The sequence below is a fragment of the Antedon bifida genome, chromosome 6, assembly GCF_963402885.1.
Source record: "Antedon bifida chromosome 6, ecAntBifi1.1, whole genome shotgun sequence".
In the NCBI taxonomy this organism is placed as follows: domain Eukaryota; kingdom Metazoa; phylum Echinodermata; class Crinoidea; order Comatulida; family Antedonidae; genus Antedon; species Antedon bifida.
Genome location: NC_136231.1, coordinates 1,976,155 through 2,003,479, shown reverse-complemented (window position 1 = coordinate 2,003,479; position 27,325 = coordinate 1,976,155). Strand labels below are relative to the sequence as shown.

Here is a 27,325-nt window from a genome sequence, read left to right as displayed (position 1 = left end):
AGCATACTTTTTGTACGTTAGTCTATAATTACAGTTTAAGTTTTTATTCCTTATGCTTTTGATGAAATGATTCAAATTGTTTTTCTGCTGATGCTATTAATATTTCCAGCGTTATTAGTCTGACTGTGTTACAAGTGTATTATTAATACTTGTGCTTAACTGCGTTAAATTCGTTTGGATTCGTACAAATAATAAAGAGTTTAAGTATTCTCTCTGAGAGATCGCGCCAACATGATTCTACTGCAGTACCTGAATAATGTATGATTTTAATGTTTCAATGTAGAAGTTTAATAGGTAGCGTATGGTTTTTATCCAAAAAATATTAATCGCATAAACAAAATGTAGTTAGTGTAGTAGGCCTAACTCAGTAGAATATATTTTGTACATGGTCCCTTTACGACGATCATAGCACCATGAATAGAATCGCCGGAGTCAACGACTCGTTAATCAGATTATAAGGCGTGCAAACTAACAAATGTTTGCAAACAATACAACTACGCGAGTAGTTAATTATGACAAAAATAAATGTATGAATGAAAAAAGACTCAAGGCTGTTTGGGGTTTTGTTCCAACGATCTCAATATGCTTGCATGCTGAACAGTGAAAGGCAACCCTGCGGAAAGTAGTTTAACCGTAGGCCTATATTACAAAATTGAATAACAATAACTTTTCTAGCCCCTCCTCTATCATCGCGTCAATCGAACAGTGCTATATTAACACAATTACAATTTTTTGTATATGACTTTATAATAAGTTCCCACGTCCATGTTTCATGAACACGTTTTCAGTCTGAAATTACACCGTAACGTTGACTTTCCACGCATGGTCTGACGTCAGCCAATCAGGAGCGACCGTTACCCAAAAATAGATACTTGATGTTATAACAAGACGTTGGAACGTAGTACAACAAAACTTTCTTTTCAGCATATAGTTTTCATCTCGGAAAAGTCCCAGCAGACAGTGAAACATTCGGTTAATTTCATTTTCTCTGAAGAAAAAAAAAATATTTCAAGCGGAAATTAAGTACAAACATATCGCGCCTTAACCGTGAAAGTGAACATATTTGAGTCCGGAGACGATACAGCCTAGAGACGATAGTCATCATCAATGATCATAAATTCAAGTGTTATTTATGTAGTCAACCAATTCGATACAGGTGGATACAAAGAAGAGTACAGCTGGGGTGAGATCATTTGCCTGTGTATGTGTGAATATACTGTAAACAGCCGACAGGGCTAAACACTTCTGAAACGATATTTTAGCGTATGTTTATGGAAGACGCAGTCAATTGAAGAGAGTTTTCAATTTTTTACGATCAATAATAGTTCAGTTTATTTTCCTCTTCGGTTTCTAAAACCGTTCTCGTATTTTATGGTGAACAATATTTTACTAAAAGCGGAATTTATAAACAATTTAATGAAAATGCTGCATAGGAACAGACCGGTATTTTTCTTCTTAATATTTTTCTATCTTGGATTTTTTGATAAACATCAAAGGTAAGTGACAACATTGTTTTATATAATATTAATTAAACCACCAGCACTGCATTTACTTAGTAACCGGTTCCAATATTGAATTTGATATCAATCGTTGTTGTTTTTAGACACGGTACCAACATTTCTTAGTATTCACAAAATTACAAGCATTTAATATTCCGAATAACCTACTTTACAGGACCAAAACACTACGGAATGGTATAGTACTGTATCTAGGCCTACATATGCTATCAGCTACATACAATGCTCCGAACTAGGCTGCTAGAGTCATAAGGTCTAAACGAAACATACGAGACTACCGATAATAACAATGGAAGTTAACCCTGTCATTATCAGCACAATTCTATTATTTCAAAGATATGCGAACAAAGCGGGATCTGGTATAATAGTGTACTGGATGTTGTCATAATGTCATTAAGTAGGCACTTATTTCGTGAATAGATCTTAATCCCTCTGTTCAATTAAGAAACCGATCCTATGATAATATGAGTTTAGAGAAAGACCCTGTACAGCATAGTTGACTTGACTTATCCATGTAGATGTGCTAACAATGTTATATAAGGCCTACTTTGCTAAAATGATAACGGAGGCAGAGTTTATAGAAATCAGAAGTTAAAACTGAAAGTCTATGTAATATAATCCAGGAACTAACTAGGCCTATACTATTTAAAGGTATTTCAGAAAAGACTGACAATTGAACAATGATTGTGTTGTTGTTCTAACATCGATTATTTTCGTTAAGGCCTCACTTTAGCATTTTGTTCTATGGAATTGCATTTCGCAGAATAAATTCAGTAATTGCCATGACAAATGGTCCTTTATTCTGTATCAAAATGTATATATTATTATATTAGATAACACTATCAATCTATATTTTCCTTTTAACTGAGTTTCTTCCAACCTGAAGTAGTTCAGCATCCTCTTTAAAAGTAAAGTTCAACAAGTTATTTTCTTGCTTTATTATGCTTTTGAAGGTAAAGACATTCCAGTTTAAAACGTCTCCTGAATGTCTAACTTTCAACAAACTTTTTATCCTAGGAATTTCAGGAAACGCATTCGATATTAACCAGAACCGACAGTTATTAGATAGGCCTATATACCTAAACTTCCTATGGAATTTCAACAAATACGTAAATGTCATATTAGCCGAAATGAGACGATTTTGTTAGCTTGTTTGTTTCTAAAGTTTTGTGTATTGACGAATTTTAAGTCAATTTTTTGGGGCTTAAATTACAAATAAAGTAACCGCTTTCGTTTCATGCAGATACTTATATCTTATATACCTGTGGTTACCTGTGTTCTCATTTATTTTTTAGCATTGCATGTTATGGTTCTCTTAACTGTATAAATTAACAGTTTGATGAAAATCTCCGCAATCGGATTGGAGTTCAAATTAACGTTTTTTTACAGAGGTGTTGATTTCTATGGCTAGTATAGTACAGCATATACCATTATATACAATTACCACTGTGTTTTAATTTACTATTTCATATAGTCATATATTATTGTTGGACAAAGTGAAAATCCCCCTCTTGACCGGTCGCAGTCTCAACATTCTCTGTTCTTTGTGCAACATATGCTGTACATAGGATTAGGGTACTGTACGTCATTGTTTACGGTCGCCAACAAAAGTTGCGGATACTGCTGTATGGCGCACTATAATATTCTCTATAGGCCTAGCTGGTCCTTTAAATCTATCCAACTCTCAATATGTTCCAATACGTATAACCTAAGCGTTTTAGTAGTGTTCATATACAAAAAAGTGTAAAAAATATAATGGACAAATAAGTTTTAAAAGTCAATTCAACTGTAAGCCTGTTTGTGCATGAAGGCGTTAAAATACATACCACCCTGGTCAGTGTAATTTTTGTATGAATACCTCCGGTGACGTTGAACTAATCTTAAAATCTCATCAAATGAATATCTGCTATTAATAACAAAATCAGCAAGCTATAAAATGTCAATAACATGGACATAAGTCATTATATTGCAATTTAGTTATATTGGAATGTGGTTAGAGGACATTTCTTTTTACAATTTATCGTGTTAAACTACAGAAAACAGACCCAGCGGACACTCAATCACAATAGCCCTTTGGGTATTATTTGCAATCAAGTTTGCCTAGGCCACCTATGATCCTATATCTCGTCCATCTTCTTCGCACCTAGGTCAAACCAGATATAAAATCGTTTTCCGATTGTATAGGACCTATAGGCCTACAATCGGAAAACGATTTTATATCTGAAATACGATTTTTTTACGGAACACAAAAACCGACCACCAAATATAGCTATTTTGAAATCTCCTATTCATCTTTATATTATTTAACGATAATTCATATTAATTATGTTTTTATAAATAAGAACACATATTCATGTTTGAAATGAACCTAATACACCTGGATTTTATAAAACGGAACAGCTGCAGCTGATGTCGGTTTTGGCCAAAAAATGAATCTGAGGACAAATTTAATGGATGGTTTATCTGATATTGTACGATAAAGTAGTATTGTACTTTCTTGCAAGGGAAGGTTGTAGGCCTATGTGTGTGAATATAATAAGGAATGTGTGCGTTTTGTTGTCTTTTATATTTAATTAGAATATTATGATAAATAATACGTCTGTCTGTATATCAAATAAACGTTTTGTATTATTGTATTCTGTATAGCTGTCAAACATAGAAATAGCTACGTTTATTCATCATTAAAATGATAAGTAAAGTTTTATAATATAAATAATGTTCAAATTAATAGTACAATATTCTAGTTATTACCAATTCAAATCGTCCTCAAATAAACCGTACAACTGTTCTAAACATATAAACCATTTTATCACTGATCTTATACAGTATACAATACGATTAAACAATTTTAAACTATAGATCATAGATCAGGGTTTAATTTTGCGACGAAAAGGGCATTTATTTGCCCTTAACCCCAGCATTTCTGGGCGTGTGTTTCCGTTCGCTTACCCACAATTAACAACATTTGGGTCACCACTCAGGCCTACTCATCACAACATCTCTGGTTATCAAATGATGACAAAGACAGTTGGCCTACTGTATTGATCTCCCTGTTGCTGCTACTACTATTACTACAGTATTACTATTACTATATTACTATTACTATATTACTATATTACTATATTACTATATTACTATATTACTATATTACTATTACTATATTACTATATTACTATTACTAGATTACTATTACTATATTACTATTACTATTGCATAGATAGGTAAAGATGAAAATACGTCTTTCGCGACAACTCAGTTGTTTGTTCCCATAAATTTCCCCTTAGAGATAAACGCTATTAAAACTATTGTAAACACGACTACTGGCAAACGGATGATATTACATACATGTTTTGCAGTCCTGTACCATTTTAGGTATTTTTTAGAACCATTAACATACCAAGGTAGACAAGTTTGATACAAAAAATACCGTTACGTTATGCATAATGACCTTGTATTTTGTATCTGTTTGTTGTGTTGATTTTGTATGCGCTTGTTTTTGTTTTTGTTTGTTTTTTTATTCGTAACACAATCTTATCTTATGTATGTATCTTATATATCTGCTTGTTGTCTGTATATTTATTTTTTCTAAAGAAGGCATCGTGTATGAGGCTGAGGCTGACTAGTTCGTAAATCAGGTTCTTACTCGTAGAAATTTACTGTTTTTGCAAAGAATATAATTTCAGACGAAACTCGAAAGAAATTAAAAAACCTTTCTGTATTATATGTTGATAATGGTATGAGCGTTTTTGTCAGAATTCATCGTAACACAGTATACTGAACAAAATATATATTCATAATATCAATTTGAACGAATCTCTTTATATCCGGTTGAAGCAATGTCAATGTACAGTAGACTTCTTTTTTTTTTCAAGAGAAGTAATTCCGTGCAAGTTTGTCCCCATACGTATTCCTGTTCTGGTATGAATGATTCGGTAAATGTAGTGTATTTTTGTCGCCGCATTGCCCAAAGGCGCTAAAATGTCGGGTTAAAAAGAAGCCGGGAGTTTGTGTGGCGGTGAATAAATGAGAAAAGTTAATCAATTAGTCACACAAGTTAAAGAAATTCATCTCCGGGGCTAGTTTCAGATTAAATCAGATGTGCAGAATTCATGAATATGGTTGTTAGTTTAAAACTGTAGTTGGGCCATTGTTACAGCAGGTCCTGTGGCATCATCCTGAGATTTTATTATAGTTTTACATCGAAAACGATCCACTATAAACTTAATCACTGTGACGTCATTGTTTTGATGTTATTGCTAGTATTCTATAGGCCTAAAGGAAAATGGTCAACTTCAAAGTGTTAGATAGAGGTCGTCTCAAATCGATTATATTAATGCGTTATATTAAAAATAATAAGTAAGTAATAATAAGTTATGTTTTAAAAAGATAGTACATACATATTTGTTATAAACACATGTTTTTTGTGTGTGTATATCTTTGTCACGGAATGATAGAATGAATAAAAGTGAGCTACACCCACGAAAGAAAAATAATGATAAGTAAATAAGATGTTGATGAATCTGATTAATATAATTTGAATATAGATCTTTATCAAACGTGGTATGTATATAATAATGCACCACGACAATTCACATCACTCAAAATAAATAACAAAACAAAGAAAAAGTTGAAAAGAATTTATAGCAAATGGTGTTACGCCATGTTTATACTTTAAACGCAAATATATAAGAAACATGTTTACAAGTTTTTACACGCAATTAGTAATTCTATATGCTTGGTTTGAATGATCTATGCATGCCAATAATAATAAATATTTCTTCTATTTGATAAAAAGATTATTTATAAGAGATATCAGAACATGATCATACAACCGCAGACTATCAAATAATCAATTTCCTTCTTTCATGGATTTTATAATAGAATAGATAGAAAGGAATAGAAAGAAACGTTTTGTTGATTTAATTCTGCAATTATAAAATATCTTTGAGATCCCTGGAGCATGAAATGAAATTTTAAGAATAATCGAAATAGCTTTTCTTCTTTTTTAAACGCTAGGAAATTGTACGTTAATTTTGTAATCTGGCGTGAGAAGTAATAGGTTATACATGACTTTGCAAAATAAATGCAAAAATGTTTCGTGAAATTCAATATGTAAAATAAATTTCTATAAACATTTTCATTTAATATTTGTGAATTCCATTAATTGACAGTGAATGTCAAAATTGATAATATTTTATATTCATATGAACTTCGTTAGTTACTTATAGCATTCAACAAACTGTTATAGTTTGTTGAATGCTATAAGTAACTATTATTATACATTTCTACAATAATAAAGACAAATATTACGATGGTTTACCTCGCAAGAGAATTTATCGTTAAGCTCTGTCTACACTATCAAACTTTAGGCCTATTTGACCAAAAATGTAATGTGCCCGTATATGGACATGATGATGTCATTGGGCACATCACTACGATATTTGGTTTGGGCACATCACACTTTTTTGGTCAAACTAGTGTAGACAGAGTTTTAAAGGTATTCTGATAAAGATATATAATCAGACCCATAATGATCTTCAGACGTTAGGTTTATCTAGAAACGTCCTCTTAAATGTGAATCTTCTTATGGATGTTTTCTTTGACGAGTATTGTCAATAGCCTATGGGCTTTTTGGTAAACTTAGCCAACGTATAGATTTTCTATTTGCGGTCATGTTGCAAAGTACACCGGCCTTCCAGAGAATGATACCTCCATAATAATTATGTAGTACCCGAATCGAAAATAGGCCTACACATTGATAGACTGCAGAAATTGTACGTAATGTTTTATAGGTAAGGTGCACTTACCTTTTAGTTTTGGAAATGTTCTGCGGTATGTAACCGTACTAGTGTTAAGTCGATTCTAATTTAATTCAACATACTTTTTGAAGCAAATGACATATGTTCTTTGATAATAAATGATGGTTGCCACTTTATATATGCCTAGTATGATGTTTGACATCGTAATAATAAAGGCCTAACTCATATCATTAATTATCAACAACATTCTTGAAGTTTTAAGCGGAAGAATCATGATGATACTGAGCTTAATACTTTTTGATCCACGACTGTAACCTTAACTTCAACCGATGACGTCACAATGAATAATTATCGGTATCGGTTTAGGAGTCGCGGATCGAAAAGTCCCTATTATAAGAATTGTGTGTGTGTGTGTTTAAACGTATATATAACTGTGTGCGTTCTGAACTTTGGCATAATAAGACCCCTATTTCAAAATCTTGGATCCGTCACTGTCTTTATGTGTTTCCACCTCAACGTTTTTCTTAGTGCATGTTCTGAACAGACTTCTCGACGACATGCCTAACTTCGGTAGACTCGGTTCCCCATACCCCACTGCCCCGGACAATAAGCATTCTGCGAAGCTTGAAGGTAAACTTCTTTACAGTAAATTGAATTATAAGCAAGGACTCGCAATTCACATCATATCATGTGGTGGCCCTGACACGTTTCAAAAACCTGAACGTGCAAATACACCATGTCTGCTACTCAAAAATTGCGGCAAAATTATTATATATTTTAAAACACAAGAAATTAAAATGAACTTTAGGTAGGCTTACTATAAATTGCTGCTCTTTGTTTGTGGTTGCTAATGTTGTGGTTGCATCTGAGTTTCAAGGTAACTTACCCTCATAAAGCAGTCAAATGATATCATACTCCGCCTAGTTAGGCCTTTTATGAAACCACCGAACAATATTGCTGAATATTAAAAACATATTCTGGCCTAAATTAAAAAGACTGCTTAGATCATCAAAGCATAGGTTGACTGAATTTTAAAAAGAGATGGCATTCCATTATAATTTCATTCTACATGATCTATGCTGTTGACAATTTCGTAATAACTTGTATCAAAATCTATATGACAATGACAGATTTAGGACTAATGGAGAAATTCTGTTTTTTCTATCACTATCCAAAATCGAATTTTCAGATTGAAGGCTGAGTTTGGGTTATTTATGGGATGATAAATTGATATATTTATGACAACATTTTAGTGGATGGAATTTTTTACCAATTATACCTCTGAGTTTAGGAAAAGGTAAGGGTGTTGGCAGATTTAGAATATAGGCTTGGTTAATTTAGGGTATAGGAAATGTGCCTTTCGCATAAAGAAGCTCAATCCAAGATTGATTTGAGGGATACGAATGAAACCCAGACTGAGGAATCTCAATAATGAAACACGTGACGTCACAAGACTATTGTCAGTTCGACGACACACGATTACAAAAAGAAACGATTCACTTGACTTGGAAAAAAGTACAAAAAGTACAGATAACAATCATAAACGCAATTGTCCTTGAATATCTCAATTTGTCTCTGTTATCGCCGGAAATTATAAACATTTTAAATTCTTCGTATCACCATGGACTTAATTAATAATTTACACGTTCATGGTAGCAAATTGTTGCTTTTGTCACACCCTTTTCATATCGTCGGTACAGTTAAATTCTTTCTCCACGTGGAGTAAAACATAGTGGGGCGTGTATAGGCCTACTTGATACTTACATAACGAAGCTATACGGGTCGCACCCTACTTGTAGACTTGCCCCAAGTCTGTATTTTTTTTGGTGTCTTTTTTATGTTAGTCCACCAGTCGACGTTTCGATTTTTGTCTGAAAATACAAGCTGAAGTATTATACGTATGAAACGCCATATGCGCCAAAATAGCTTGGTTCCCACTACACAACGTAAGTAATTTCACGACGATGAATCAGGCATCCTTCATCACGTCGTGATTGGTCCAATTACTTCCGATAGGCTTACGTCTTTGCGTAGCCTAACCAAGTTTTACGTCTTTGGTGGCAACCAAGTACCGTTGACGTCCTCGAAGGCACTGTCAAAACAACACGTTTCCACACGAAACCATTTGCTGGGTTAAAACTGCTTATTATGTACATTGAAGGGCATCGCTTTGGTACTAACATTTACCCCAAAAATATTAAGTACTAATTGAATAAAAATTACACTTTTCTAGTACTTTTTCCAATTCATTAGCGTTTCTTCATAATATGATTGTATTATAAGAAAGGCCTTGGAAGACAGTGATAAACGTGCTTATAAAAGTACAAACCTGACGAACACACAAAGGATATTTAATAGTTCACATAATATACATTTCATTTGTATTCTTAATATAAGGTTAATCATTCACATGCTCAATGTCAAGGTAATTGCATAAAAGATTACAAATCTGATACGAAAAGAATCAATTATTTTTACTATAGGGCAATTGCTCACGATTATGTCATCAGACTACCTATCATGCTAAAAATAACGTATTATTTTAATATCTATTTGCTATCAGATAAACACACAAGTGAGTGTAGTTATACAGCGTTTTCTTATATTTGTTATTGTATGTCTTGTAGCCCGACTTAAATTCTTGTACAAGGCTGTATTTAATTCAATCTCACATCATACATCCTACAACACTGTAAAGTATTTCCGCAACTGGCAAGCTAACTCTACCCACCTAGTTATCGAAATATTACCGAATTCAGTTGCTACAATATCTCAAGTTAAGCCTATATCCAAGTATAGGGCTATGTACCTTAGAAACTATAAGTTAGTTAAATGCTTGTATGTGTGCCAAAAGTTAGCCAATTTAAAATACGGTCTAGTTGTTTATTATCATTTCGCATATACTGAAGTGATACGTACCTTTAAAAAAGAGCCTACATGATATATTTCTCTTCCTATTTAGTTAAATACTGGTATGTTTTTCAATGTTAATACAAAACACACACCCTATCTGTGATTTTGTTTATTTTCCTGTCGAGTGTTTGTACTGCTTAGGGCAGCTTGTCGTGCCAATGGTTCAAAATGTTATTTCTAAGGGGTGTCGGCAGTTATTTCGTGTTTTTGATCATGCAAGTTTTGATTTTACTCTGGAGTCTTTAGAATATAAAAGTGGAATATTATTGCAGACATATGCAAATAGGCCTACACAGAAAAAAAGTCATTGCCATTTGATCTGATTATGACAGTTTTAATTGATTTTAATTAAATTTTCATCATTAAAAAGAAAATACGGATCGACATATCAGGGGCAGGAAGTATTAAAAGTAAAAAGTAAGGAGACTCAGTTTCCATCAATGGTGTGAAGATCTGAAATGGAGACTCGTGATTGGATAGAAAGTTTAGAATTGTCTGAATCTACTTCTGACCAATTGGCTGCGCTTGAGATAACCTCGGGTCATGACGTCACACACCACCACCACCGCGCCACCAACACCACGGGCATGCATCGTCTGGAAGAATAAGTCGTTGCTAAATAAAATGTTAATTTTTAAACCACTGAGGAAATGTTATGAGACTAAATGTTTAATGATTTCAAAAGAAATCTGTATATAACAGAAACGTAGCATACAAAGGTGGTTTGATTAAACAAAAGGTATAAGAATTGGAAGGGAGACTTAAGGCATAGCTACCTAACTAGAAGCCTCTAGCCTAGGCCTAGCTAACTAAGTAAGCCCCTGACGTGTATACTGCCAGGCCCAGGCTAGCTACTAGGCCCTATGCCTAGATACCAGACACAGAGAGGTAAGCAATTAGGCCTACAGAATGAATTAGGCTTCTTGTCCTCACGTAGTTGTTGATTGTATGATGGAGCTTGTGTAGCATGTTGCTTAAGTAAGTTTAGCTAGCCCTATTTTGTAGTGAAGTCTTAGCTATGACCCCAATCATAAGGTAAAGGTAAGAGGTATTTATTATCCTCCAGCTTAACTGGAAATAAAAAAGAAATCTTCAGTTTTAATAATATAGATTTAAACTAAACTTCTTAGACTATCTACAATTCTTTAAGTTGTAAGATCTAATAATAATTCAATGTGAAGAAATCACAATTTTATGAATCATACTTTGTAATAATCAAATATAGTGCAAGTCATTTTAAGTATCATATGTCACCCAGATAATCATGTTAGAACTTTTAAATTTATGACAGACACAAAAAGTGTTGAGCTCTGTTTTATGTTCACACTTTTGAGAATGATATTGAAAAAGATTAATCTTTTTTTTTTCCTTGCAACATCAGTATTTTTTAAATCATACTGTTAAAATAATAATAATAAATGTGAATATAATACTATAATATTGTTAATAATACTTGTTATTAGTGCATTGGTCCAGGGGCTAAGGATGTACACTACTGCACTTTTGACAGCTAAAATGAAATTATAAACTATTTTTTTACATCTATATTTTTACTAATTTATTAATAATGGTTAGCTTTCCCCTGTTTATAAAATCCTGGATCTGACCATGGGTAGTTCCATTCTGGACAGTGGATCATTTCAGCCTGGACAATGGGTCATTTCAGACTGGACAGCCAAATTATCTGTATACATACAAACACTTCTGAATCTTAATTAAACATTTTTTATAAATTTTTATCTTGCTTTTTCATGCATGCTTCATTGTATGTATCACATATTAATGATAACATTGTGCAAATTACAACTAGTTAGTGCATTGGTCATTTCAGCCCATACAATTACCTATGATTTACTACAGTCTCCCTTGGACATACACAAGTGTACCTCTTGCAAAAACAAACTAAAAATAAATTTAAAATAATGTTATTGTCATCTAAAAAGGTGTTGGGTGTTATGATTTTATTGTTTTCCTTTTATGATTTCATTAAGTTGCCCTTCGGGACAGACTATTTTAAGTTTAGTTATGCAGTGTAAATTTTTGGTTATAACTGACTCTGTGAGTACTGCCTCCTGTTAAGGATAAGAAAAATAAAAAAATGTTTTCATATTAATTTACTAACTCTATTTGTATTGATTTTTATAGTTTAAGGACAGTTTATGCAGAACCACCCAGCAAGTATGATGTTGTGCCTCACTATAATTCAATGGAAACCGTCAGATTCTGCAAACAACACACATGGCTAAATGAACGTCAACGACGTCTGTGTCTCCTTCATCCAGACCTCATCCCAAATGTGTTAGAGGGCGCAATATCGGCGATTAAAGAATGTAAGAAACAATTTAAAATGGAACGATGGAATTGCCCGGCCAATAATATTACAGCAGTTTTCGGACCTACAAGGTTGTCAATGAGTAAGTTAAAATTATGTTATTTATTTTGTATACCAACTTGAATTCTCAGAGATATACCTGTTAAACTGTGGAATATATATACATATCATTCAATTGGTAAATAAAATTCTTTTAAGTTCATGTGCTAAAAGCAATTATTTAGCAAAAATTTGGAAGTACACCAAAAGCGAACTGATACTATCCAAATTCATATGTACAGTATAGGTTATTATACAACAGGTGCTAAGCTATGGATGTGCATGTTGTTGGACTTACAGTGTTCTTTTTCTTTTTCCTACTGTTTTTTTTTTTATTTTTGACTGAAGGATATGTGATGAAACAAAAAAATAATTGGAAAGATCAGAAACTTACTGTAGAAAGCCTATTGAAATAAGCTTTTGCAGTTTTCCACCTGTACCAAAACATATAGACCTAGTCTTTTTGTATGGTAGCATAAGTATCAACTACAATATTCAACCAATATTAACATTTCAAATCATTGTTGTGATATTATATAACAACTCTATAACATTCATACAATCATTAATTCAACATAATCCTCTCAGCCGAAATATCCCCTGAAATATTCATCCATAAATCTGCAGACATGATCTGTAGAGTCCAAGTTCTTTTAGGATTAAATGATAAATCCGCTGGCACTTAGCCTTTAAACCCATAATGACATTGATGAATCTGCATACAACATAGCCTGTCTAGGCTATAGCACTTTAAGCCCCCTGATCAAAGTGTTAACAAAATTAAGGTGACAATTGCAACACTGGAATTGATGGATTTTGTTAAATTGTATATTTGGTAAAGGCCAGGGTAAATATTGTTATTGGTATAAGAGGAAATGATTAAGTAAAAATTCATCATTATTATTTATTTTGAGGTTAAAAATACACATTAATCTATTATACAGAATTAAATATGACCCCCTTCCAATTATAGCGACCATTTTCTTTAAATACCCAAATTGAGTATAACTACAGGTAGTCTTGTATAGTTTAAGGTAATGTATAGAAAAATGGTTCTCACTAGGAAGCAACGTCAGGACCTAAGCGCACATAATTGGACCAATTAAAAGCGATGGATTATTCAAACTTTCACATGTCATTGGTCAACTTGTGTTGTGCTTATGCTGCTGCGTTATATCTTAGTGAGATTCAAACTTAAACTTGGTCACAAATAAGTGAAAAACTTTGTGAAAAGTATGTAAAACCATAAAAATGTTAGCACATTTTATTAGATGACCAATAAAATTGCAATATTATGAACATCGGGATCGTAGATATCTGGTGCATCAAGACGACACCTTTTGACCCATCAAAGTGTCCCGGTTTTAGTAGGGGGTTGGCCATCACTCAATTTATTTGTAAAATTATTCTGAATATTATCACTATAAACAAGGGGTGAACTTTAACCTCTTCACAGAGAGGAATCGGGATTAATGGATTACATATTTTTTACCAAAGATGCTCTAAAATTGACAAGAGATCTTCAAAGGTTAATGGTCAGCTAATGATCTAGCTCTCACAGTAGTTAAATGATTGGTTGCAAATCAAGAGTAGTATGCAATCATAGCCTATGGAGGTAAATGAAAAGGTGACTGGTATTTGATAATCTTAAGGCAAAAAAAAAAAAAAGAATTGCTCACATTTTTAAATTTTACTAGAAATTTGTAAAATATTGACAGTGTTTTATGAAAATGTTTTTTTGTATATATTTTATGTAATATTAAATCATAAACCATCAATTATGTTAGAAGTATAGCGTTAAAATTAGTTTATTTTTTGCAATTTTGTCATTGTCCCTAAGCGGAAAAATGACATTTAAAAAACAGTAAAAAAATGACTTGCACGTTTTGGACAAATTATGAAATAAAATTGAAGCATAGATAGAAAAGATTGCAAACTAAGCATTTAAAAAAAATGTACATGTACTATTATGTACATGTTAATAATACTACATGTAACAAGATTTGTACTAGCACTGTGCCATGGTACTGTACATGTGCGCCTTAATTATTCTATGTTCAAATCCTTCTAATGAAGTACTATATTCAATGAATTTTAATATCGTTCATCAGTTGTCATACCAAACTTGATAGTTAATGTGCAGTACTTAGCTTAGAAATCATGAGATTTGTTCAAAAACTTAAACTAAACCACATTCATGTCATTTGTACTAGTATAGTTATACTTGCTTGTCATTCAATTCAATTCAACTTAACATTTATTTCTTCCTTCAAGAAAATGAGGTAAACATAACAAACTCCAGTAAAATATATAACAAGTCAATTGATGATAAAAAAGTATACAGATATCAATAAAAGGAAGTAGGCAGTGCCCAAGAAGATACAAATATTGTGGCGGGCCAGCCTATTTACAGACACAGGTAAATCGGACTAAAATTAAAAAAAAACAAAAAAAAACATCCCAATATTGTCATCAGAATGTCATTGACTTGATTTTAGTTGGCATACATGGCTTTATTATTGTTAATGTTATAATTTTAATATTGAGTTTGAATTTAGTACATACGTTAAGTACTAGTTCAACAAATATGTTTATTCTAACATTATTAAAAGTAAGTAACTGACTTTCCGTTAAGCCCAAAAGTTTCCAATCGATTACACCAAATGAAATCTTATCATGATGACTTGTATTTCATTGCTTGGAGTATCTACTTGTACTTGTGCGGGTATAGTAATTTGTAACATGCAATGACATATTTCACTATGAAATATTATTACTTCCAAGAGATAGATTTGCCTGGGGCAGGGCCTGGCTTGGCAGGTGTAACACACTATCATTATCAGTACTAATTTTCAAAGTATCCCAACAAGTTTCAACTGTAAAGTACAGTGTTTCACTGACCTAATTTTGTTATTATGTATGTATCAATTTTGTGATAAATATGATATCACCAGATAAGTATTTTTTTAGTTTTTCTAAGTATTTTAGGATACAACATTTTAGAGAGAGATATAACGCAATGTGGTAAGCAGAATAAAAAAAAATGTCGATGAATGGTTTGAAAGGAAGAAATGTACCATTAAACATATAGTACCTTTAGGATTATTATGTAAGTGTATGATGATATAATAGTGTTATGTTATTATTATTATTAATTTACAGACACAGTCCAATGATAAACTAAGTAAGAAGAATTTAGGATTATGTTGAAAAAACAATACTTTACGGATTATCAAAATAATTGACGAAATATTAATTTTTATTACCAACCTTTTTTGCACCAACCTGTTCAGTAAGACAAAAGTGCATTGTCACCTGGGGTTAAGGACACTGGAAGTTTACCATTATTTCAACACAGGATGGCAAACCCCAGCACTAGGAAAGATTAATTTGCCGGTACACACTGAACACAAAAGACTCACAATTAACTACTAATGGTCCATGACAACTAGGAAGCTTTTTATAACCTTACAAAATTTAGGACCTCCTCATTAAATTTAACACAATAAAATAATAGTAAAATATATATTAAGCAGTAAATATTTAATCAATTTTGGAAATTTAATAATTTATTGTCAAGGAGAATATAAAACTTAGTGGTCTAAGAACCATAATTAAAAAAGAGAAAAAATCTTGGAATCATATCCTATATCCTATCACATTATCCTATCTCTCTATATTTCCCTTTTTAAAGTATTATTTCAGTTCTAGAATGTCTGATAACCTAAATAATATTGCCCAATAACCTAGAAAGCCTAGAGTGGAACATTACAATGTTGGGTTGGGGTTGAAAAATACAACACAGAAATATTATGTCATTGTAAAATGCACAGTAAGTAACCCTATACCTCCATGTCGTATCCTTACCTCTGGAAGGGAAAATTTCAACTTAAGTTCTGTGATCAATAAAGTACAATGGAACCTTACCAAAGACGAAACACAAAGACAGACAAACTTTTGGTAAACAAAGTAAATTTTGTTATTTTCCTAAATTATTGTACAGTAATAGCTTGTAGAAATTAGTGTTCTTGCGTAGTTCAAATCAACAGACATGTTAATGTCATCGCGTCTGTCGTTAATAAATTCATCCTTATTAAGTAATCTAGCATTACACAGCACTCACTAAATAATCTTTAAAAAAGTTTGTGCCAAGTTCATGGTCAAATAAGACCTTATTTTTTGGCTATTTGCCTCTGTTTAATTCAATTTGAACAAGTTACGTATTATTTTTTAGATTTTATCAATAATTGTAAGTTGTTAACAATATAATTTACATTGTTTTGAATTACATCTGGGCCTACTGATTAATCTTTTAATAAATTTTATACAATGTGATGCCATTTAATATTGTGCTTTTTCACTCCTTTTCTGAGGAGGAATTTCTAACATCACTGCACAAAATACACTGAACTACTTTTAGACCTTCCCTAGGTAGATAGATATAAACATAAACGACTTTTATGGTTTTCTTACATGCTATATTCATGTTTATTTGCAACAAAAACAAATACAGTCATGATTCAAGTATCTAACTACATAAATTTAATTTGATTTACAGCAATGCTACCATAAATTTTTGTTTCTTAAATTCGAAACCAAAAAGTCTGAAAATCTTACTAAACTTTTCAACACAACAGAATGTTGTACCAATTACTGTACATTATGTTATTTGAATTTATTGTTTCCAAATAGACCAAAGTGTATAAAACTATAAATAAAAGCGGATTCGTAGTATGTGCATTCAACAAAATTCTACTTAAATAATTAGATCATGTCATTTCGAACTTTAGTATTGATGGCGCTGCTCATCTGTCCTGTGCTCATCTGTCCGCAATGAGCTCTGTATGTATCAGATTTATCGGACTTTGTGTAATAAAGTTTTATAAAGTTACGTTTGTCATGTAGCTGCAGTAAAACAAATATAATATTTTATATATAGTTTTGTTGTTTTATTTAATAATAAAAAAACAAATAAATGCATTTGTGCAAAATTTTTCATAATTATTATATCTCTTCTCCTTTAAATTGTACACACGTTTTTGTAAATTTAGCTCCGATGTCTACCAGTGCTTAATCCCATTATAGCTTTGTTATGGAATCAGTACACCCATTTCCTTCCCACCCAAGTTTTTTCTAAAATCTTATCCAGTGCAAATTTAAATTGGCATTCTCAATAATTTGTCTTTTAATTCTCATTATTTCAACAATAGGACCCAGAGGGGGTGGAAATGGCCTTGCTTCATAAATTTCCGAATACAAGTGTTTTTTTTATAGAAAGAATGACATAGTAACCATATATTAACCAAAATAAACTAAAGCTCTGTCTACACTATCAAACTGGTCTGACAAAAAAAAGTGATGTGACAAAATATGGTAGTGATATGCCCAAATATGGTAGTGATATGACATCATGTCCATATATGGACACATCATTTTTTGTTTATGTCACATAAGTTTGATAGTGTAGTAGACAGAGCTTTAGGATGTCAATCTTACCAAATAATTTGTTTGAACACTAAGATTTTATTATAAAGCATAACTGTAAAAGCCATGACAGACAGACTTCAGTTTTACTTTCAATCAAGACGTTGATAGCTATTCTAAATGTTTTTTTACCGCATAATTATTGCATTGATAGCCTAAAGGAACGAGACGGAAATTAGGAAAAGTAAGCCAACAGAAAACCACCTGGCATTGTGTCTAAAATAATGTTTGCGAGAATTTTGTTAGAATTGTATAGATTGGCGTTTAGCAAGTAAGGATGAAGCTTTTAGGGCAAAGAAGTACTGTACACTAATATACAATAATGACGTGTCATCACCATTTCATTTGACTCCTTAACTTAAGGAAATTATAATTCAAACTTAATTCGAACAAACCCTCTTTTTGCTGAAATGATTTTTTCAAAATAGAAATAGCAGTGCAAGTGATGGTAAATATTAGTATTACCTATGTTGATATAAAGGTTGCAGTACACCATGTATATATGTGTTAACCATAGTACTGGTGGTCAAGACAATTATGAAAAAAAAAACAAGAAATTAAATAAACATATTCCAGCCACAAGACAATGAAAGAATGTTTGTTTTCTTTATTTGTGTTGGGTGATTTGACTTAAGTCAAAACATTTATTGTCAAGTGTAGTAAGTGAATATATTTAAGTGTTTCGTTTATGGCCCTTGCAATAGTAAAATGCCAAGTCTTTTGGTATAATAGCAACTTCTTTAGAAAAAATAAGTATGTCACTCTCATCAGGTTTTTGACTTTATAGAATTAAGCTATTTGTGTAGGAGTTTGATAGGCTTTTTATTTATACCATATTTTGTAGAAATTAATGTTGACATAGCTACCTGGGTGCTACTCACTGAATAGAACTGGCAAATGAAACATCCGGTAACAAAACGTCTTAATCTGTTGACAAGGGTGTTATATTTCAAAACTTTCCGTGGATTACTTAAAAAAAATACTGGTATAAGTAATATAAATATCCCTGAGGCATTCTGTGTGATTGTACCAAATGCGTTGAATAAAACCGTGTTGGCTAATAAATGATTTTCAGGGTAAAGTTATGTAGAGTTTTAATGAAAAGTGTTAAGAAGTTAAAAAAACAAGTGCCAAGTGTGAAAAATGAACAACAAACCAATTCAAATAGTTTGCCTAACCGCAAACCAAAAACATTTTATATTTCAATTAGTAATAGATCCTTCAACAGTCTTTAAAATGCCTGTTTTTTTTTCAAAAAAGCTGTGAATATAAATATTGTGGACATGTATACAAACAGCATGTTAGACTTTAGAACATTTTGTTCAAACCTCTTCTTAGGGTACAGTATAATACTATATATTACAAATGATATATTTTGTCTAATTTCAATATTCAATAATAATTTGAATATAATCATAATGAATCGGAAAATATGACATACAGTATCTGCATTTATTTCATATATTTCCTCTTTTGTATCAGTAATATGATAATATGTTCTTATGCAAGGACACATGTTAAGTGGTATGGGATTCGAACCCCACCCAAAAGGCTACCTGAAAGTTGATTCTCCTTAAAACCGCTGTTGCAAACTATAAAACAAATTGCCATGCTCATCAAAGGATAAATAAATTTCCTTCCTCAGCAATTTCTTCAGATGTTTATCCTTGTCAGTTTGACATGTAATTATAAATGCATCCATAGGGAAACATTTCAAACAAGGCTTTGTAAATGTTGTCATGTTCCATGCAAGAAAACACCCAATTAAATCTTTTACTATCATTTAAAAACTAGTGTTTATGTTAAAGTTTTGAAAATATAACAAACATAATTTATAAGAAAAGAAAAGATAATTCAAGTGAAAGCAAATTCATAAACCAATAATAAGTTTACTGATGAAGTCTAGCTGGTTAGCTAGATGAAAATGTTTTGATGTTAGTTTATTGTAGTTTATTTTAATGAAAATTACCTATTAGGATAAGTCATATCTGTGAATAGTTCCAGAATTTGTTTATCGTAAACTGTAATCTCTGCAATATTAGCCTTAAGATCAGAAATGGATATAGGTATGTGATCGATGTTTCTCTCCTCATAATTAAAGCAAATATGGTTATAAAATCAGAGAGGTAACACACTAACAAGAGTCAACAGTAACAATAGTCTGAGTCTTACTTCCGCCGACTAAACTATGTACATAATCTAGGTTTCTGAGATACAGTAGGTGGAAGACAAGGTATAAATAGCGTGCCAATAATTTTCTTTCTTGGTGCCTAGTTGACGCTTCGTGCATTTCAAGACCATGTAGTTACTCAACAAGTAGATTTATGTACACTACTTTCATGGTGAAACAGTGGGTCACTTTACAATAAGTTAATTAATGAACAATGTAGGCAATGACTAATCCAGGCAAATTACAAACAAAATGGTAATAGATATTTCTTGTCTAATTATACCAGTGATAAGTGTAATAGATACACCTTGTTTCAAGGCCTAAAATACATGAATCAAAAGAAATATTGACAGTGATGCGCAAAAGAGGTAGTTACTTCTGGCAGAATCTGTAATCAGGGGTGTGGCACTCGATTGTAAAAAGTTTCCCATCTTCCTCTATGCCCATACATGGTATGTACCCCCTAGAAATGGGCAGGGAACAACCTTCTCAACTTTTGTGAGATTTTGTTTCAGAATTCAATACCTCACTTGAATTAATTAGCATACAAAAGACTATTGGCGCTGTTTTAGCATGCAAAGGACCCAATTCGACAGTCACTAACTTCTAAAAAAACAATACATTAATTCTTTAAACCATACTTAAGACTTTTTAAAGTACATTTTGATCAAAAAATTATGCATGAATCTTAAGCCTGGCTTCTTTTTTAAGTGAACAGTAAGTTGCCAACAAAACTTTTGCCAAAGTTTCTTGAGTTTAAAGTAAGAATCGGTTAAACAAAAGATTAAGTTATGGATTTAAATTATTACGTAAACAGATTATTAACATCTAAGTACTGTGATGGGTATAAAAATATATAATTTGTGGAAATATATTATTATTATTATACATAATAGTATGTCTTGAATTTAATGTTTATTTTCTGTTTTGTTTACTCTCACCATACAGTACTTCACCCTACTGTAAGTAATCCTAAGGTACGATTTGAAGTGAATACTGTACCTATTGTAATACCCAGAAAACAGCACAAACTAGGTATTGAATTGTGATGGCTTTAGTGATTGTGAAGGTTGATGTTTATTTAAACTAAAAATGATGCCGTGACAGTAAATATGACACATCATTCATCATCTAATCTATATGACAGCTGAACAGATAACATGAAAACAATAAATTACATAAATAATGGAAAAAACATTACTGTAATAATATATTATAAGTATAATACATCTCATAGTTTATAAAATGTGCTGTAATATTTTGGGGGATCATAATTTCTACTTTTATTATGATCGGTGATGAGTAAACAATGGAACACATAAGTACTACTGTAGTTCAGCACGGTTTTCATAAACTCGCTTTAGCAACGCTGTTTCTACATTTGTAGGCGTGCCAATTATAGGTCGAATGAAATATAAGAGAAGTACTAGTAAAGGTTGAGCCAACTATTTCTCTGAATTCATATTTGAAACAAATCTTGCGTGCTACTTCCGTTTAAAGTACGTCATTGAAATACTTATTGACTTGTTTGTGCTAATACATTGGTACATGTTGGAGATGGTGAATAGTAATTATATAAAACATAGCTTTAATGTAACATCTAATTATACTTTTACTAGATTTTCTAAATTCATTTAAATTGTGTATTTCTATTGAAAACTTAGAATAAAAAATAGATGCAAGCCATTGTAATTCATCTACCAGGATCTACCTGGATTTTGAGACTTAAAACATTAATGCTTCTGTACCCCTCATGACCAGAACATATTCTTCTTTGATTCATATGGGCTGTATTTTAACGGGTGGTTAGATCAGTGCTTTTTTAGTGCGGTTTTAAGTTGGTGTAGATTTTTTTGGCAAAGAGTTTAAACAATTTATAGTTCTTTATAGAAAACATATTCTGTCTTGCTGATTTCACTTTTTATTTCAACATGTAAAGTTTATTGTTCATCTTCCCTGAAAATAGTTAAATAAAGTTGTGAATATAGTATCTATATTAATAGGAATAACTTAAAACTTGCCCTTAATATCCTTCAAAACTGCACGACTGATTCTCGTGCTAATAGCATTTGAGCAACTTATATTGTCTCTTAGCTGATGCATTAAAGAGCATGTTTAAAAAAATTAAATCATAAAAGACTTGTGAAAACTGGCACTAGATTTAACAGAGAAGGAAGGCCTTGGAGAATACAAATTACAAAGAAGAGACTAAAATGTAGGCGTTCAATTTATCTTTCCTCATTTGGGAAATAAGTCATTTTATACAATTTTGTCAGTTCTTAATTTATCGGGATAAAATCTGTTATAAAAGCAAATTAAAATAGTAAGTTACAGGCCTTCTAAAGTAGTATTTATGTTGGGTAAATAAACATTAACAGTGTTGTCATTTAAGTATTAAATAATACTGAATATAAGTTTCTAACAAATGCTTCTAAAATAAACCATTACTGTATCATTCATTACCGTAAATAATAATTATTTTTTTATTTATTTATTGTTTTATTTCATATTCATATTATACAAACAAATTTAAAAGAAAAGGAAAAATCTACAAAAATAATTATCATTTTATAGGGAATATTAAGGTAACTCTACAGCTCACTATGTCTGTCGGTTGGTTGGTAAACACTAACTAACTTGAGCACGCGAATGCATCCATGTATTTGGCCTTGTTAAATTTTGTGTGTTAGTTTTTCTTAATAAAATACATTGGTGTTTGGTAACTACTATCTACATACTTTATAATTCTAAAGTGTATACTAAAATAAGAAATTGTAGGGGGAGGTTTTTTCCATCTCTTAGTTTAAAGTGTAGTATCACGGTCATACTGTACTACCTACAATGTTTGAATTAAAATTGTTTACAAGTATTGATTGTGATTCATTTTGACATGTTTTGCTATGATTTTATGACACTCCCAAAAAGTCAAGGACTGGTTAGATTTTTAGTCATTTTAAGACATCTATAAAATAAGAATGGTATAAAAGTTTATGTGTTACAAAAGAAAAAATTATTTTGGTGCATTTTCTGTAATGCCAATTACATAATCTATTGATTTGACAAAAGTCGATGAGAAAAAAGAAAAGATGGGATTTAAAAAAATACAAATGGTATAAAAGTTTTGCATTTTCCGTAGTGTCAATTACATAATCCATTGATTTTGACAAACGGGGATGAGAGAAATAAAAAGAGAAAAGATGGGATTAATTTGAGCCAAGACTTAAAGAAAACGAGAGACGGAGATTCACGCGCAATATCGGAAGTTGGTTCCAATTGTTGTACGTGCCGTACATTGTAATGAAACCACTGTCTATTTATGAATGGGGCATGTTAACTGTGTTGGTAAGTACCCTTCTGGATTTGAACATAAAAGTCAGATTGTTTTTCATAAATGTCACTCAAGAAGGATAATGATTGAAATAAAATAGCTAACCACTTCCATAAAGCACAGAATGAAATTCAATACATATATACGCCTTGTTATATTATACTTTTGAACTGCTTTTTTTTGTGTTGGGAAAATGCACTTTTTTTTTAACCATTGGACATCAAATCAACCAATAAATAACTTACTAATATTATTTACCTTACACTTAGGAAAAAATTTATATAATTTCAATCCAATTAAACACTTCCAACCAAATGAGAACACTTTCTTCTGTGGCCAAGTTTTGTTTTTATGATTGGGATAAACCTACATTTATAATATTATTAGTTTTTATTCATAAAAGTATAAATCATTTGTACTTGTACACATAACTGTTATTTGAGACAATAATGGTTTTAAATTAAAAAGTTTGAAATTGTCAATGAAACGAACTACTACTTCTGAGCAAAGTTAAACTTGAGAAGGAATTCTTTTTCGTTTAGAGTTGTACCTTTGTGAAATGGTCTTTCAGACTATGTTGTTTCAGCTAGTTCTTTAAATTTGTTTAAAAATAGGCTAAATGAGGCTTGGGTAAACCATCCATTAAAGTTCACACCGTTTGTACAATATGACATGATAACCGCGAGGGGCTTATAAGCAATATGCTTCGCCTCAATTTCCCTCTATTCATACAACTATGAGGAATTACAAGTAAACAAGTAAAGTATATAGAATTCACTTTCGCGGTAATTCTAAAAGTGTGATTATTTCTTTAGCCTACTGCTGTTTGAATTTACTATAGAAACATATTGAAATCCCTGTGAGTTGTATACACTCTTCTGGGATTCAATAATAGAGCATTATTTGGTTCCACATCAGTTACTAGCAAATTATGCGAGGGTTTTTCACACCATCACCTATGACCCATTAAGTTATAAGTTTTAGATATAACTTGGCAGCTGGAACTTTTAAAAAAGGATCAGAAATGTTTAGTAATGACAGCTTTGATTATGATAAAATTCATGTAGTGTCTTGGGGAACACATTCTAAGGTACTGGTATGTTAAAAATATGTCTCAAGAGAACCTTAGGACCAGCATTTGCAGCTCTATCAGCATTTGAGTAGTTGAGACCCTGGTTCAATTTCTGACATCTCCCAGTCTACTAAGCTGTAAATGGGTACCTGGTTGCAAATACTAGGGAGGATATTGTAAGGCAGCGTGGAAAGGAATAATGCCAAAGCTTAGTAAAATGAACTCCTAACAGCTCAAGTAAACTTTAAATGAGGACAATCACCTGTGTGGCTCATATCCTACTGGAGTGGATGAGCCTAGATAAACCTTTGTCTCTCATCTGTTGTTCTCCTGATGGTTGGTGATCGTCTGTCCATATCCTACTGGATGAGCCTACTGTAGATAACTCTTTTACTCTCCTCTGGTTGGTGTTGAATCTTCTGTCCACCTACAGAGGCTTTATAAATGATAAAGTAGAACACCAAAGCAGGCCTTTGATCCCCACCATCCTACTCGTGAATATGCTTTTTATCATCTGTGCCAAAGAATAATTGTATCTTATTTATGGGAGAACCACTTCTAAACTAAAGCTTTCTGTTTTTTTTTTTTTTTTTTTCCATCTGGTGATAAATGGTCTCGGTACTAGAGGTAGCATCGGAGTAAAGTATGTTTAACAACATTTGAACATCAGTTTCTTGATTGTTGATGAGTTTTTTGACAGGGTGTACAGGGAAATGCCTAAAGTGCACATTAACCTATAGGCCTATTATTCATAACCGCTAACTCTCAATCATTTTCAAAATCTTATTCAATAATTAGGGTGATATGTGATACGAATGTGCTGCACGCAATGCAACAAGCATAATTGGAGAAATTCACATTATATTAGTATAGCATGTACAATGTACAACAAGGCTAACACTTAGCGTATCCTTTTCTCACACGTCGTAACGTTCTCACGTTACGAAAGAAAATGATGACGGTGGTACGTTGGTACGTTCCCACATGAGGGCGTGGTTGCGGACTGGTCCATTATAATACAGGGGTGTTCTAAGAACTTTTCACTTTCGTATCTAAGCCCTCCCTCTGGAGAGCACGGGCTATTGTCGGTTTATACAGGTAAGCTAGCACTCATAGACTACTAACACCACTACTGGTTTGTGTAATTTGTTATTAATGATTGATATAGCATAAATGTGTAGTTATGTCAAACTTAATTGTCATAATAATAGACTTTTAAAAGTAAGAGGGAGGTGCATTTAGTTCTTTATGATGCCTTGTCTACACTACCAAACAATTGGACACATCACACTTTTTTTTGTTAAACTAGTTTGATAGTGTAGACAGAGCTTTAGTGTGAAATAATGTTGATACTTGTCACTTCTTTTGAGGACATCTTTTTCAAATTAGCTGAAAAGATATCTCTAGATGTAAAGGAAACAAATTGCACCAAGTTAGGAAGCAAATAGCGTCATTTTCTATTTTTATTTTTAGCAGTACCAGCGTGTCTATTTTTACCATTAGTAAAGGAACTAGTAGGATTAGTAGGGGGAAGGGATTACCATATATTCTCAGGCGGTTGAAAACATGAATGCTTGTAATCCTGAAGTTATCTTTTAAATCCACCAGATTACAGGCCTAACTTCAAATGAAGTGGGAAGTATTTTAGAGTTTCTTTTCATGATTTTTTTTTTCCGAGCATTTTTCAAATTATTTTGTTTCAGGTAACTAGCAGGACACATTTATAAATATTTTTCTAAACTGTCTGCCATTTGATATATTAACAAGAAGAAGGTCATGTACATTTTGATGTAAATGTTAAAGGTTCTCATCAGATCATTTATTTCAAAGTGATAAGTTGGCTATAAGTTCATAGCCCCTTATTCAAACATTTATTTCCTTTTAAAGGAAGTAGATATTGTGAACATCTGACATCAGAATATCAAAGAAAAATAATTTTTTTCTTGATGATTCTAATTTGATTCTTACGCTAAAAATGTTGTACAGTTGTCATAGTCTAAAAGATTTTGTTTTTACTTTGTTTATAATGTCATGAGTCTGACATGGATCTTTCAGGAAATGCTTTATAGTAGGCCTACTGTGTTTTGTTCTCATCAGATGAGGTGATCAGTATTTACCATAAATAATCATAAAAAGAACAGTGGAATGACCCTTTGTTGCCCCTGTTATAAGTTTCATGGTTGGTTCAGAACTTTCAGACTGTATGTGTATATTATATAGACTTGAATAATTGGTAAAGATATTTTTAAATTGCATTCATTGTACATGCTTATAAAAGATAGAAAAGATGAGTTAATTTCACACAGAAACAGTTTTTGTGTGAAAGAAGTTCTAGCAAAAAATGCAAAATTAGGGTCTTTACGGAATAGAGGTCACAAATAATGCAATGGATTTGTTTATATTTCACTTTTATACAATTAACCATCTCAAAGTTGAATAGATGTTATATATCAACTTCATATTGAGATGTCACCAAATGGCACTCTTCTGTCCACAGCAGGGATAGAGATAAGCCTACACTGGCAACTACTTAATCTTCAGAAAGATGCATTGGGTTTTAAGTCCTTATCCAAAAAGACATCTTCTACCACCAGCAGAACTTTGGTCAAGAAGAGCCTTGCACCTGTGCCAATTTTATGGCTATGGTTTGCAGATCCTCTGCCGTAACTGCTAGGCCACTTGACTCGACATGTTTCAAACTTTACCTATGC

General features: G+C 32.0%; 2 protein-coding genes across 4 annotated transcripts in view; one reads left to right on the top strand and one right to left on the bottom strand.

Annotated features, from left to right (window-relative positions):
• LOC144844967 (adhesion G-protein coupled receptor G6-like) overlaps positions 1-27,325 on the bottom strand; it is a 150,691-nt gene that overhangs the window by 17,902 nt on the left and 105,464 nt on the right. The window lies entirely within an intron of this gene.
• Positions 944-27,325, top strand: part of LOC144844536 (protein Wnt-1-like) — a 37,203-nt gene continuing 10,821 nt past the window's right edge. Inside the window, exons 1-2 of one of the 3 annotated variants that reach the window (XM_078701484.1) lie at positions 944-1,496; positions 12,335-12,603. In XM_078701484.1, coding sequence (XP_078557610.1) covers positions 1,372-1,496; positions 12,335-12,603 — 394 coding nt within the window. In that variant the 5' untranslated portion in view covers positions 944-1,371. The other 2 variants (XM_078701486.1, XM_078701485.1) reach the window with 2 other exon arrangements.